Source organism: Onychostoma macrolepis, chromosome 06 (genome assembly GCF_012432095.1).
Source record: "Onychostoma macrolepis isolate SWU-2019 chromosome 06, ASM1243209v1, whole genome shotgun sequence".
In the NCBI taxonomy this organism is placed as follows: Eukaryota; Metazoa; Chordata; class Actinopteri; order Cypriniformes; family Cyprinidae; genus Onychostoma; species Onychostoma macrolepis.
In genome coordinates, this window is record NC_081160.1 from 29,556,258 (window position 1) to 29,572,825 (window position 16,568).

Below are 16,568 nucleotides of genomic sequence, written 5' to 3' on the forward strand. Positions count from 1 at the left end.
CCTAATGGGCCGCCATTAAAGAGAATCACATCACTTGAGGTGCAGTTAGTTACAGGCATATGGAGTTTTTGGAACGCTTCCCTGTAATCATGTACAATGGTCATTCATCTATAAAGAGTAAACACAGTTTCTGTAGTTTCCTCCAGAGGTTCCTCGGTGCAATATTCAGTGAATCAGTCTATCCATCCATCATGGAAGCCTTGCACTGGATATTTATCAGTCTCTGAATATATGTTTTACCTGTATGTGATCTTTTTCTCCCTCCATTTCTGACCAGTGAGGGCGTAGCGTTTATTTCTCCTCCGTCGGCTGATGTGAGGGTGATCTGGGACTCCACACCGAGGTTTTCTCATCCACCTTAAAACATGTAGATAATGAATACACCGGGAGACACCAAACAACTGTCAGAGAAAACTCTAATACTATGGTTACAATCTTCATACTACCGTACATCAAATATTTTAAATGTACTGCTCAAATCATATGGAACACCAACGAGACCAAAAACATGCATTACGTAAATAAACAGGATGAATTTTCATGTTTAGTTTACACAAGAATATGTTGCTCAAGAATATGTTTTTATAAACTATATAGCAATTTAATAAATAATATTTTTATACAGTATTATGTCTAAAATAAAAAAAAATTACATAAACATCAAACACCGCATTGGGAAATTTGAATAACATTTAAGACATTTTAAGAAACATTTAAGCACTAAGAAAAACAGTGCTACAGGGATGACGTATTTTTGTAGGCCAAAATGCAGAAATTATTTAGCTTTTTAGCACTTCCGTTTCCATCACCCTGAAGTCAGTGGGTTTTTTGAATGGGTTTGGGTTAAATGTCTGAAATAAGGTCTGGTTAACACATGTTTTTCACGTTTTATGCAGTGATGCAACTAGCACTGGTAGGTCACGTGACAATGAAAACATAGCGAATGTAGTATGTCCGGATTACATTCATACTACACACAGTTATACTATAGAACGTACACTTTTTGTGGTTGTGAAGTAAAAGTACCTACTCAAGAGAGTATGTGATTTCAGATGCAGCACATGGTTCAGTGGCTTCTATTTGTCTTCCTAAACAACCATTAGTCTGTCTGCTGCCCCCATCAGCTCTGGAGCACTGCCGTTTAACTTGTGTGCAGTATGACAAATTGATATCCTCTGAAAATGTTGGAGTCTGAGGTAAGTTATCCCTTTAATTTTAGTGCATATTAACTCGATCTAAGACATGGCTGGTCATTTGATCTCAATGAGCAGGTGACTTTAAACACTGCTGTTCATCTTATTAATCAAAGACACACTATTGATGTAGCATATGCACTTCAGCAGCTATATTGCCTGTTCATGATTTTTCATGCAATAAAGAGGGTTGTTACTAACTCGATGGTGGTCTGATCAAGCACTCCCGTCACTGGAATACCATAAAACCGCTGCATGGCAGCGACCGCCGACTGCATGGCTTTCTCCGATCGCAGGTCCGATGTCCGGATGTCATGAGGGAGCAGGTAGCCATAGTTCTTCAGCCATGTCTACAAAGAAAGAGATGTTACATTAAGAACAAAAAGCAGGGTTATTATAGTTAACTAAAATGAAAAACTATTATTTTTTTTTTTTCATTACTTAAAATAATAACATTTAAAATTTTAACTGAAACGCATCTAATTTTCATTTAGTTAAATGCACTTAGATGTAGGGCCTACTAAAATAACTAAAAGTAAATTAAAATTAATAAAATCTCTACATACATATTTAAAAATAATATAAAATGACAAAATTACTAAAATTTGAACAATTTTTATGAAAATGCAAAATATAAAAAAAATTCAAAACATTAATAAAACTAATACTTTCTCAGTAGTAATAAAATAACACTGACTAAATGGTCAATGATTGTAGTATATCTAGAAATATATCTAGAATGTGAATTTTTTATTTTTTATTTTTTTGAAACCATCTTGATAGCCATCAATCAGCATCAGAACTGCAGAAGATGACTATGGTGAAAAAATTGCAGCTTTTTGGATCTTTGACAGACCTTAAAATGACATCTTAAAATATTTTATAAAAAAAAAGTGAACAAAAGGAGCACTATCTAGTTTTAGGTTCATAAAGAAATGCTATTTTTAGGGTTATTAATCATTTATGTAATTCCCATTTTTTGATGCTGGTGCGCAGAAATTACGCACTTCACCTTTAAATATGTGGGAACAAAGGGAGAAAGCACAAACTGTATCAATAAACATGCCGTCTAGGTCAGCCACCTCATATAAACTCCATTTGTTCTCAAAGCTCGGTTCATTTCACATGCTCCTTGATCTCAACATATTTAACAGCACAAAAATAAAACTGAACTTATATAGAGCATCCCCATCCTCATCCTCTCATTCCCTCATCTCAGCCTCCTCTCTTGGCTTTCATCTCTCCCTGCGGACGGGCAGAGTGGAGAACTAGTAAGCAAAGCCCTCATTTTAAAGCACTGCACACATGGAGAGGGGCTCTTTAATTGAGCTCATGGCTTAGAGTCCATTTTCAGCATGAATATTTTAATGCTGGAGTTTCTAGTCCTTTCCTTCTCAGCATGAAGCAGGACCATCACAAACAGTGAGTCAATGCTTCAAATGGAAATCAATCCTTAGGCCGCTACACACACCGCACTGCTTCTATATCCGAAAGAGCCATGTCAAGTTCATTAGATTTAAAAATAGTGCTCTCTTGATACTACAGTACCAGTGCATTTTTACGACATTTTTTTGTCTGTTTGCAAATTAACCACATCTACTGTATAAATGTCTTTTTTTTATATTATTCTAAAATGTAATTTCAATATAAAATTACACCATATCATGTTTCAACATCAAAGAGATGTAAAGCTGGACTCTTCTGACTTGAGTCAATAAGAAACCACCTAGCAACCACTTAGAATACCTTAGCAACCATCTCCCTGAAATAAAATAAATGTTAACTGAAATAAAATAAAATTTATATATATATATATATATATATTATTATTATTTTTTTTATTATTTTTTTTTTTTTTTAGATAATGCCAATGCAATATTTATCAGTTTTATTTAGGTTAACTTGATGAACTAAAATGACAAAAACTGAAATAAAAATTAATAATAAAAAAAAAAAACTATATAGACATATTTATAAAATAATTTAATTTTTTTACTAAAATATTTTCAAAACTAACAAAACACTGAAATTATGGAAATATATTTTTAAAAATTTGAAATATTAGTAAAATGAATAGTATCTCAATTATACTAAAATAACACAGACTAAAGGGCATTAAATACAGATGCCAAAATAATAATGGTAATATATACAAGAAATATACCTAGAACATGGAAAAAAAATCATCAATGTATCAATCAGGCATCAATAGTAACTCCCAAAAATCGAACTAGAAATCCTTAGAAAAACTATGGCATTGTAGCTAGTTTTTCATGGAACTGGAACCATTAAATGTAAAAATCTAGTTCTGCAATATATAATTTAAGTTTTCATAAAATTTTAAACCAACATCAACATCATACTCTTTACTGTTGAATTGCAGCAATAAAACATCTATATATAAATATGCATGAATATAATGCACAGTCGTACAACACTAGCATTATTTTGCATATTCAGAATGCTGAAATGCAAACTTGTAACAGTGAGTACACCCTTCTGTGACATGGCTGGCTCAGCCTCCATGGTAACAGAGGCTCTGCACGGCCCCCTGGGATATCGTGCCCATTAAATAATTCACCAACGCTGTTACTGGTGCCGTCATTATAGCATGGCATACAGCGAAGTCTGAAACCAGCACTAGACCCAACAATACATGTCTCATCCACTTTGATAAATCAATGAAGGCTGTGAGATCTGAAGAACACAAAAGGACTGTGACAGTTCAGCCCCGTGAATAATAAGCCTTATTTAAGCCGCAGGACTATTTCTGTTCCGGTACTTTGTAGGAATCGTTGAGATTCAGTTCAAAGACAGAAATCCACATTTCTCGGGAAGTATAAATGATAAATTGTTCTTGTGAACTGCACAGACATCACAGATGGATAATCTACTTAAAGGGATAATTTACAATAATGTACTCATGTCGTTCCAAACCTGTATGACTTTCTTTCTTTTGTGGGACATAAAGGGAGAAACTTTGTAGAATATACTTGCCACTCCTGTTCATAATGTATAACAAACGTTATTGGGGATAGAAGCTCCAAAATGACACAAAAAGCACCATAAAAGTCATCCACACAACTTGTAACGTACCATTTTGGGGTAGAAAATATATTCCTCAGTGTCTCTTCTTTTATGTTCCACAGAAGAAAGAAAGTCATAAAGCTTGGTTGCGAAATGATAACAGGATATTATTTTTTTGGTCAACTAGGGTTAAAGGAATAGTTCCAACTACATGAAAATTTGCTAAATAAAGTTTTTATACTTTGCATGGTAAGCAATTATGCATGCAATACACAGGTGACCAATTTTTTGCTGATATGTGAAGTGCACAAACAAAGTACGCTTTGCAGCATCATGCATCCCACAATGCAATGCACCCGACAGCACTTCCAATTCTAATGTGATGAATGTTCATCTCTTTCTTTACTCTTTTGATTGGATTGGTAATGAAGAGTTTGACTGGATATATTTTTATTATTTCTGATCCAATAGATGCCTTTGGCTGAATTAATCATGCAATGTTATGAGGTCATGTAGCACTGTTGGCAAATTGCATTCTTTTTCAACATTGTTTTTTAAAAGACTATAGTATACAAATTACACAGCACAGTATATATGATGTACAGTACTCAGTAAGCTAATTCTCCATTCCAAACACAGCCAAGTCTTTCTTTGAACAGCTGTCCCTGAAACTTGAAATCCTTTCGTCTCTGCTGCCAGGTGGCATGGAGTGATGATATTCTACCTTCATGAGCAGCATGCGGTAACAGTCCTCCATGCGCTCGCCAAACAAAAGCAGCCTAAACAGATCAGATGAATTTCTAGTAGCAACACAGCTGACTTTGTTTAGCATTTGGTGGGAAATAATGCCTAACATCAATGTATTGGGTTCAAAACAAGCCAAGCTCTATGTACAGCATCTATGACTTGCGGTCGATTACCACATAAAATAACGCCAACGTAACCCTCAGTTTGTAAAATCTAGTAAATCACACGTGCTGTAATGCACTTACAATGGAAGTCAATGGGACAAGACATTCTGGAGGGTTTAAAGCAGAAATGTGGAGCTTGTTTGATAAAACACTTGTCGATAATCATTTGACCTTGCAAAAATGTGTGTTTTTGAGCAGTAATATTTCAACAAAATTGTGCCAGTAAAAACATTTATAATGTAAAATAAAAAAGATTCTATTTCAAATAAATGCTGTTATTTTGAACTTTCTATTAATCAAAGAATTCAGAAAAAATGCATGACGAAAATATGTTTTTCGAAAAACTGTTTTTAACATTGATAATAAGAAATGTTTCTTGAGCAGCAAATCAGCATATTGGAATGATTTCTGAAGGATTATGTGACACTAAAGACTGGGGTAATCACAGGAATAAATTGCATTTTAAAATATATTACAATAGAAAATAGTTATTTTAAATTGTTATTTTTGATCAAATAAATTCAGCATTGGAGAGCATAAGAGACTTAAAACATCAAACAATCTTATCAAACCCAAACTGAAAAAAAAAAAAAAACTTATTTTTTACTTAAAAAGCTTCTGTTCTGTTCTCATGGCACACACAATCAAATACTTTAACACCGATAAACAGTACATGGATAAGAAGTCTGCGTCTGACTCAAATTACATTGGATTGTTCTGCTGAAACAGCACTATATTTGCCTGCGAGACTATCCAGAGCTCAAGTAACGCCTGATTACCTCATCATGATATGCTGTAATGTAATCTGTGTAAAGTTTCATGTGTTTTACCTCACGTGTTTTACGCTGTGTGCTTACAAGTAGAATCAACCATCAGTCCATCTCCTAAAATTTATCAAAATCTTTGTGCCAAAATATTTTTTTCAGAACCATTTCCACCTTCTCTCAGATCCTTAGAAACAGACTGTTTTTGATATCATGCCTAACACTAAAAAACATCAAAAACCAGTTAACTCCACTCTGACTGCTTTGTTGTTGGATGACTAGTAGACTAATTGGCTAATCAGAAAACAATCGATGCTGAAATGTGCTGCATAAACTGTTAAGATCAGACTGAAATTATGAGGTACATTGTTAAAAAACTTTGTAGAGCGACATTATACAGAGAATATTACAAAGCAGGTACAGTATCAAGCATGCACTTACTGCAGTGTTACTTTGACATTATTACTGGCTGTAAAATTGTGATCACAGCCCATGTAATTGGCCTCTTTGAAACACAAGATGTTCAGGTCGTTGGAGTCTCCTTTCTCATAAGTGTGTGCTAATGAGTAGGGAGTCACAAAAGCAGTTGGGCCTTCCATAGAGACATGTGTAGGACGGTTCCATAGGATGGTGTGTGCGTTTAGTTTGAGGATTTGTGGGTATTGATCGGGTGGCATTGCCTCATGACTTTTGATATCTTGTGTTTCAGAGAGAAACCGCATGTCACATCATCAGTGGAATCAATAAAGGTTCAGTTCCTCGCAGTGGTGCCCCGACTGCCTATGCACTGATAGAAGAAGGGTGAGAATTTAGTGCAAATTACACATTTGAGCCGCGGTGCTCATGAGGTTGAGGCACATGTCATTTCCTGCTCTTTTCTTATCCCTATCATTTCCTGTTCTCTCTCCATTGTTTAATAAATAAAAGTGGAGAAAAGGCCAGCGATGATAACAGTGCTGGAATTACAGCTGCACAATAAATCAAAATCAAAATTAATTTGTGATATTGCTTAGTGTGATTATTGAATCCCAAAGGCTGCAGTTAAATAAATATATACACTGTGTGTTTCAAAGTAAATCATGGCACAACTCGTGATCTAGTGTTTTCAATACATGCACACAAACTCATTCTGCATTTACTGTAAATTTGGGTTGCGTATAACATGTATCTGGGAGTTTCAGTTTCAGCCAAAATAAAAGATTGATTGTTTAAAGTGTGAAAATGAAAAAAATAACTATTAAATATTAGTATTTTATTTAACAATTCCACTGTACAATAAAATTATTATTATAATTATTGTATGTTTCTTAAATACAGTGAAATAATACAAAATGAACAAAAAAATAAGACAGCTATAGGCCTATATATTAGTAACCTACTGTAATTTTACACTTGTAATGTAAAATAAAATTATTATATTTTTCTTAAATACTAAAATTTTTACGGTGGAATTTATTTGTACTATAATATTTCTTATGTTTCTTATTTTGTTTTATATTTTTATTTAAGAACAGTAATCATAATAAAATATAATATTTATTAAATAATTACATTGTTATTATTATTTTTCAGTCATGTTGATATATAATCACATTTTTATATAAAATATAGTCAATGAATGTATTTTAAATTGCAATCACAATTTTTATCAGAAAAAAACATAACGAGATTCTTCTTCCCCAGTCCTATTAGCGGTTAACAAACATGCTCTTACACATCTGGTTTGTGTAAAACATAATAACAGTGCTAGAGCCATGGCCTAGCGGTTAGCTAACACACTCAGCCATGGCGGGTGACATGAGTTCAAGTCTGACTTGCATCATTTCCCGATCCTGTTTACAGCTCTTTTCCCATCATTCCCTGTCTTTTCGTGGCTGTTCTATGAATACAAGTGGCACAAGGGCCAAACAAATGAAGATAATGACAGTACTGGAGAGAGAAACGGACAGAGAGGGAGAAGACGAAGAACAAAAAGACAAAGGCAGCGGCAGTGAGACAAACAGAGCAAGACAGGGGAGAGAGACGAGGATGTGGACAGGGAGGGGAGAGGAGAGGTGGAGTGATGGAGAGAGGAAGATGAGAGCGTACAGTAGATGGAGACGTGGGGGAGGGGAACGAGACAAAGACCGAGAGGAGAGCTGCCGCTTGTGTTCATATCAAACACCCCCAAACGAAAAGATACAGATCAAACGCTTTAAAACCACAGTGATTAGAGTTGCAATAACAGTTATTACAGTAATGTAGCCATAATAGTCAAAAATCCACTATTAGCAGCACAGCAAATGTGAGCAAGCAAGTTAGACACATACTGTATCAGAAAAAACACTTTAGCTTACTTTTAAAAAGAGTACTTATTACGGAAATAATATACTTAATGTACAGTTTTTGGACACTTAATTTTATGCTAATTGCAATTAAATAGAAATGTATTATGGTTTAAATTTAAATTAAATGCAATTACACTGTAAAAACGATTTTTGGAAGTTGTAAATAAAACAAAAAATATTGCGTTTTACAAAAAAAACAAATATTTCAAAATATTATTACTCGCTGTTTCTTTGTAATTAATTGTGAAATTTACTAGCAATTTCTGAGTTAAAATTGCTTCTACACCATTTTTTAGTGTAGTTGAGCTTAATAAGCTGTGCCTATTTTTTTTCCTTTATTTACGTAAGTAGGACTTAAGTACATCTTTATAATTTCATCATTTCTTCTATTGTCTATGAAATATGGTTAAAATGTACTGCTTAATGTACTGACAAGCATTTATGGTAAACTAAAATATATCTTTGTGTAATTTCAATTGAAACTTGTATGTCGTGTGTATACATGTGTATATATGCATATACATATACATATATATATAGAGAGAGAGAGAGTAACTCTCAGTTTAGTATATTTAAACATTTAAAATATATTAACTATGTATGGAAGTTTGTTTCCATGAGATAAAGATTAAAATGAGATTTAAAAAAAAAAAAAAAAAAAGGTTAAAAAGTTAACTGCACAATTTAGTCAGAACTGCGAGATATAAACTAAGAGTGGCCAGATATCAATTTACAATAACCTGTTTTATTTTGAATTTTTTTGGCAGAAACAAAACTGAATTGAAAGATTTTTTTTTTTTTTAATGTAATTGCAACTTTATATCTGACAATTCTGACCTTTTTCTCTCAGAATTCTTAGAGAAAAAGGCCAAAATTGTCAGATACAAAGTTGCAATCATGCCAGTAATGCCAACCATGCTTTATTATGCCAGTACATCAAAATAAATGAACTTATTTAAAACACAATGAAAAATAATTACACATGAGTTAAAATGTACTTTAAAGTATTTTTTTTTTAATTTGACATTACTACAATGCACTTTTCATAAATGTGTCATAAATGTGTACTCTGTAAGTACAATTAATTGACCTTTTATTTCTTTAATATTATATTATCTGCAACAACAGTTTTTATAAAGATTTGAAGTACACTACAAGTGCACATTCAATACAATTAAGCACACTTCTTTTTTAAAAGGGAAGCCATCAAGCATTTTACATAAGTAATGACTGTAACAGTACTAAATAAACACATTTTTTACATTTTAAATATAAATAACGTGCTGGTTGTCCAGTGCAAAACATGTTACTATATGTTTCTCTGAGTGTTTTTAGCACATTGCTATAAAGTCGCTAAGGTGTTTTGGGTGGTTACAGGACAGTTATGCACTAAAAATGAAGATTTAGTGTTAGTATTCATTCAAATTCCTAACACTAAGTATAAACACTAGTAATCACGATGCTGCTTTTCACAAGTTATCAGGAAGCTGACACGTCAACACTCTACATAACACAGCACAACCCAAAAATATATCAAATAGCATGACAAAGGCAATGCACCATTCAATTTCAATTCAAGTGGTGATACCAGCACAGTCTTTGTGTGAACTAATTAGGTTTTTCTCTGGCTTTGTGATTTTTTTCCCTCTTTCTTTTAATTTCTCCCTCAGCATGTGGTCTCCTGAAGAGACATATTCAGGACGAATTAGACTTTTATGTGAGGAAACTGTGTCATCCTTATTTAGTTCCCTGCATGCATTGCAAAGTCAGGGCGAGGACTGCTTTCTTTCAGCACATACTAGCAGAATTAATAAACACAAAGAAAAACAGAACGTTCTGCAGCTTCTTATTGCGCTACAACAGTAAACAGAATATTTAATAAAGAAAACATGTCTTAATCCTACAGTAAACAGAAAAAAATACCATAATACCGTCAAGAGAGAACAAAACAAACATAAACAACACAACAATAGCTTCCTTCACAGCTTTCACCGCATGAGATTCGCTAGGGACCGGAGCAGTGTTCGGCAGGATCCTGAAGTGTGTGTTTCAGTGTATACTTCACACACTTCAGAGGCTCTGACACGCTTTAACATCCTTTAGAGGGTACGGCGAAATACATATCTCACAGTCAGAGACAGACAAAAATTAGGGCAAGCAAATATTACACTTCCTTTTCCACACAGCCAAAGCTTCTTTTGTTTTTCAACCTTTACAAAAAAGTACTGTAGCGTTACCATAGTACAATGATGGTAACAGTTAGTAATCTTTATGGTACTCTGATATATTGCCTACTGATATTGTACGATTACCATGTTTATTTACAGGAAATAAACCATTATACATGTCAAAATAAGTATGATTGTAATTGTGATTTAAGTGTTTGTAAGATGTCTAATACTCTAAATTATATTCTATGAAATGTGGTATTTTTGATTATTTCAAAATAAAAAATATCTAAATGACCCGAAACAAAATTAAAGCAATAATCAGTGAATAAAATCATATTTATTTGAATAAATTGCTAACCGAAATCTATCTATCTATACACTGTGTGTGTGTGTGTGTGTGTGTGTGTGTGTGTGTGTATATATATACACACACACACACACTCACACACACACATAATACCACAATACCAATACAAACAGCAATATACAATGAATAAAACCATATTTATTTGAATAAATTGCTAACCGAAATCTATCTATCTATCTATCTATACACTGTATATATATATATACACACACACACACACACACACACATAATACCACAATAGCAGAGCAAATTGTTCAATATTTAATGTTAATATTAAATGTCAATATTGTCAATATTAAAAACGAAATATTTATATTACATATAATCACATACATGAAATAATAATAATATATAAATTAAAATATTAAAATATTAAAATTGGTAAGTCTTTACAATAAGGTCTCATATGTTAGCATTAGTTAATGCATTTACTCACATGAACTAATAATGAACAATACTTTTTTACAGCATTTATTAACCTTTGTTAATATAATAAAAATGTTCATGTTCATTTTAGTTCACACTGCATTAACTAATGTTAACAAATACAAATTTTGATCGTAATAATATATTAGTAAATGATGAACTTAACATTCTAAGATTAATTAATGCTGTATAAGTATTGTTTGTGTTAACTAAAATAGTTAACTATTGTTAACAAATGAAATCTATTCTTGTTTTTAAGTAAAGTGTTACCAAATTATTGTTGTTATTTGTTTATCTTTTTTACTGTTAACTGTAATATATTATATTACATGTATGTATGTATGTATATATATATATATATATATATATATATAGTTGTGTATTTACAATAATTAGAAAAACATGAATAATTACTTTTAGGATATCTGACACAATCTGAAACATAAATCTTCATTAAATGAGATCTTCATTAAATCTCCTGAGCTCTGCAAGGCTAGACTCTAGTCTAAGCCACAACATTTTCCTCTCAAATATCATGATAAATGATTTATTGAAACAAAACGACAATAAAGGTACCCAGCATGCTTCACAATCCGTCTAGACCAGCACTTCACCAAAACAGCTTCAAATCTCCATTTGGAAAATAAAGCTTTTCTACAATCTGAATGAATTTCCTCGCAATGCTCCCCAGGTCCCTACTGTACAGTAAATGTGTGCAGTTCCTTACAGGAAGCAACCACTAAGCATTTATATTCAAATCCAACAAACTGGTGGGGCTTAACTGCTCCTGTGGCTAAAATTAAACTGTCAGATGGAGACAGCAATCTAAAATCGCCGGGCTGCAGCTTCTCAGACTCTGTGACATGAAGGTGAAGAGGTTTCGTATCTCCACATGGCTAGACACATATAGAGAAATCAATTGATAGTCCAGGAACGGAACTAAATCAGATTGGAAATCCTGCATGACTGAATATAGAGCCGAACCACCAAATGACCAAAAAGCTCCAGTACGCCTAATATAAAGCTGCATTAAACATGAAACAAAAAAGCTAAGAAACAAAGCAAACTGTAGAATGGGTGAGTCTTTGAACCTCAAAAATGCATAGTTTTTTTAGTTGTTGTTTTTTTATGACTTTTTGATTGGATTAGACACTGGGATTCCTCTAATGTGCAGACTACGTGGTTCAGTATCACAGGCTGACAGCATCTTCACAGTAGATTTTGGCATTTTTTCTTTTAAAAATGCAAGAGTTATTCACCAAACACTTGTTTTTGTTTCTAAAACAAGTCTGATCGCCGAGAAAAAAAAGTATAGCAAAGTTTAACATTCAACATTATTGTCAATATGATGCATGCATTGCCTTCTCTTTGCCCTGTGAACTCTGTCCTATGCAGATTACAGCTGTCATCCATTAAAACAGGTGTCAAATGGAGACGGCACACTAAGGACATCACTGTCAGTCCAAGTCATTCGCACCTTGTCAAACTGCATTTATATAAGAGAACTGACATTCTAAAGCGGCATCCAAATAACAGACTTTTAAGACTAGATTCAAGTCGTCTCAAAGAGTAAAGGTCTTTGTTTAAAATTAACATGAAACAGAATTTGCAACCCATTTTACTTCCATATTGTAACACAGGACATTTAACAATAAAAAAGCACAGCAGGAAATTTTGACTTGTTGATGTTTGAAGTCATACTACTGTATCAGCCTATGAAACGATGTTATTCATTTTAGCCAACATTCAAAGAATATTTGTTGCATAAGAAACTGCTATTTCAGTATCACTGAGTTACTATTACATTTTTTACTTTGATCTATTTTTCTTTTTTTTTTTAATATTCTGAAGTTTTAGAATTTCTGATGTTTTGTCATTTTTATGCATTTTTAAAATGTTTATATAGTTTTTAGCTATTTTACATCATTTTTATATAGTTTAGTTATGTCATAGTTGTTTTAGTTATTTAGTTATATTGCATAGAAATGTATGCAACAAGCTGAAATAAAATCAGTTTACGTTTTTTATATTTCATTTTATTTTAGTTAATGTTTATTTAATTTCAAGCAACAAATTGTTTTTTATAGTTTTAGTTCCAGTTAACTATAATAATATTTATTTTTAAAATAAAGCTTAAATAAAACAAAATATAAATATTAGACGAAAAACTCAAACTAAAAAAACTTAAATGAAAATTAGAAATGTTAATTTGATATAGCTGAAATAAAATAGGTACTAAGACCGACATAAAAGGAAATGAAAGCTCAATGGAAATGTTTAAAAATGAATAAAAATGACAAAACCATATAGCAAAATTACTAAAACTTAAACTATAAAATTGTCTTTTTAGAGAGGCTTTACATCAGAATTGAATTTTGTTTGTATCACTGTAAAGCTGCTTTGAAACAATGTATAAAGCGCTATATAAATAAAGGTAAAAAAAATATTCTATATTAAATAATACTGCAGTAAAGCATACATGGAAATACTTCAATATTAGAAAATATATTCATTTTTTTCTTTTCCAGGGACACTACTGTACTCAAAGCATAAATACTAAGGCAACAATCCAAAACTAGTATCGACGCCAGCCTACTCACTGCATGACTCGCTTGGTAGTGAGTTGAAAAACAACAAGAGCCTTACTACAGTATTGTCATCCTCACCAACTGCCATCACCATTACCATTTGCCTCAACAGCAGCTCCACCCGGTTCTTTGTCATTAACCTGCTCCAGCAGAGGAACAGACGCTTGGCCAGAACTATATATGACTAGTACTACAAATAGCATCTTTACTGCTGGTAATTGTTCACATAAATCAACCAAACTGCCCAATCCACACACAAGTCACTGCTGCTGTGATGACTGAAGATATTTAGTCTTGTGAAGCCGAATGTAGCCTGAGATATGAAGATATAATCTATATACAGTAATGTGGTCTAATCTGATATCAGAGTCTTAAAAGATTAATATCTGAAAACAGAATGAGCAGTTAACTGGATCATCATGATCGTATTACCTCATTTTGATGGGATACTGACATTGAAACCTCTTTTCCCACCATTTTCAATACCTAACAGAAACCTTCACTTAAATCTCAGTTTATTTGTCTATGCACATTAGGCACTATCACGAATCTTATGATTGCAATTTACAAATTAGGTCATGAAGCCGAATAATGTGTGTAGCCTGATAATTGTGTTCAAACAAAAATTGATCACATTGTTTTGTAGGTAATTAATCAAGGTAAATTGATATTGTGCTTAAATTGTGTAATATATCCACAAGAATCAGTATATATTATTATGTGCAATCATACTAAAGCTCATGCTGTAAGTCACTCATGAATGAAACAAAGAAACGGAGGGTTAAAACGCTCCTGGCATGTGAACAGAACGCGAACTGGAAGAGCAGTATCTTATAAATCTATAATGTTGCCATTTTTGGCATTAAAAGCTAAAAGATCTAGGTTTAAATTATAATGCATTTGTCTTTTCATCATTATTCTGTCATGCATGATGACTTTCAAGTCTTACATTTTTTACAAAACAACAATGACAAGCTGTTTATCTCGACATTTGTGCAATTTATCCACTTTATTTACATAATAGCCTTTTATACATAGCAAAATCAACCTCTCGTCAAGCAATCTGCACCATAAAGAACAGTGACAGACATAACGGTAAGATCTCTATTCACCAAGTAACCCATTGCCACAACAAAGCTGAATCCAACAGCTCTGGCTCGCTACTCAAAAGCATCCCTGCCTTTCCCATCAATTATGGAGGAACCTATATTTGGAACACACACGAAAACAGTAGCTGCACATCAAAACAAAAGCATTCCATGGCTATAAATGCAGCCTCTCTATATATAACAGAATCATTCAAAACAGCTCTTGGGTCCTTAAGGAAAATGATTGTGCTATCTTAACTCAAGGTCTTTGTCCTGTTGTTGCTCAATAAGATGCACGTTTCTTGAACAGGATCAGTTCAGTTCTAACATTGCACTAAAGCATAAAGATTTGAACGTGTTGCCCTCAGCTAAGACAAAAGATATATAGGGTATAATAAGGGAATGCATGTGCAGTGAGTGGCGCAATGAAATTATCCAATTACTGGCAACCTGATAATGGCTTCAGTGTGCTGTATTTCCAGGAAGAGCTAACATAAAACACTTAATGTCTGTCTGGGGCCGAATATAAGGCAAAATGGAGCTGAGAGAAATATAAGAATTCATTCACATGTGGATTATTTGGATGCATTGGTGCACTACCTGTAACGCAAACGCATTTAAAAGATTGTAAATAATACATATCAAGATTAGTACTATTTTCAAACATGGTAATTGTATTCAGATGTGGGTGCATTGTTATTGTTGCAAATGTGCTTTACCTGTAATGTTACAAATAAATAAATAAAAATATAGAAAACAATGTTACTTAGATATGGTAAATTTATTCACATGTGCATGGTTTAGTTGCATTGTTATTGTTGCATACCTATAATGCCACAGAAATAACAAATTATGATAAATAATAAAACAAAATGAGTGCTACTGTTTTTGAATATTTCGATGGTAGACGTGTATGGTTTGGGTGCATTGTTATTGTTTTACCTGTAGTGTCACGCTTATTTACGATGTTCGTAATTTGTACGAATCTTAAAATATCAAGTATATTTATTTAATGGTGGTTATTAGCTATTATTTAACACAATTTTAAAATAAGCTTATTGCATTGCTTGTTCATTTGACTTATTTATGCATCCCTCAATCATTATTTATTTACCATGTTTGACCTACTTCAGCTAATAAATCCATTTGAATATAATTCATGGTAATGTAATGTAATCTGCTAGCCAAACGCTGTGCGCTATAACGCATCCGAATGGTGATGCTCAATGGAACAGGTCGCTTGCACGCGCAGCCAGCGGAGGTGAGGATGGTGGACATGTCCACGTACCTCAACAATGAAGGTCCTCTCTTCTCCACAAACAGACACGACCCAGAAGAGAATGTGGAAATAGCATGTTTTCCAACAGAACCCCGGGAGTCCCGTCTTTCTCCCCCTGGCTCCCACCCCCGCCATGACTGTCCCCAAATTCCCCCCACTGTCCGCCGTTGATTTCCAGGCTTGTTTCTTGTGTTTGGTCTTTATTATTTCAGAAAAACAACGAGCGTCCTATATTCCTGATGGTGCTGTGAGCGTTTCTTCTCAGTCGAGCGTTAAATTCGCAAAGCCATTTTGTGTCGCGTCTTCTCAGGGTGCTGCGCTGAAATGATGCTGCGCCGCTGATGCGCTCGAGCGAATGCAGCACCGTCAGCGCGCACAGACCCACGCGGAATCCGACTCCTTGAGCGAATCGGTTCTTTTGAACC

At 33.4% G+C, this 16,568-nt stretch overlaps 1 protein-coding gene across 1 annotated transcript in view; it reads right to left on the reverse strand.

Annotated features, from left to right (window-relative positions):
* Positions 1–16,278, reverse strand: part of mmp24 (matrix metallopeptidase 24) — a 29,532-nt gene extending 13,254 nt beyond the window's left edge. The window contains exons 1-3 of the mRNA XM_058779182.1: positions 16,153–16,278; positions 1,395–1,543; positions 241–357 (exon numbers count right to left, since the gene is read on the reverse strand). Of these exons, the coding sequence (XP_058635165.1) occupies positions 241–357; positions 1,395–1,543; positions 16,153–16,278 (392 nt within the window). The remainder of the gene's footprint in view (positions 1–240; positions 358–1,394; positions 1,544–16,152) is intronic.
* Between the last annotated feature and the right edge of the window lie 290 nt (positions 16,279–16,568).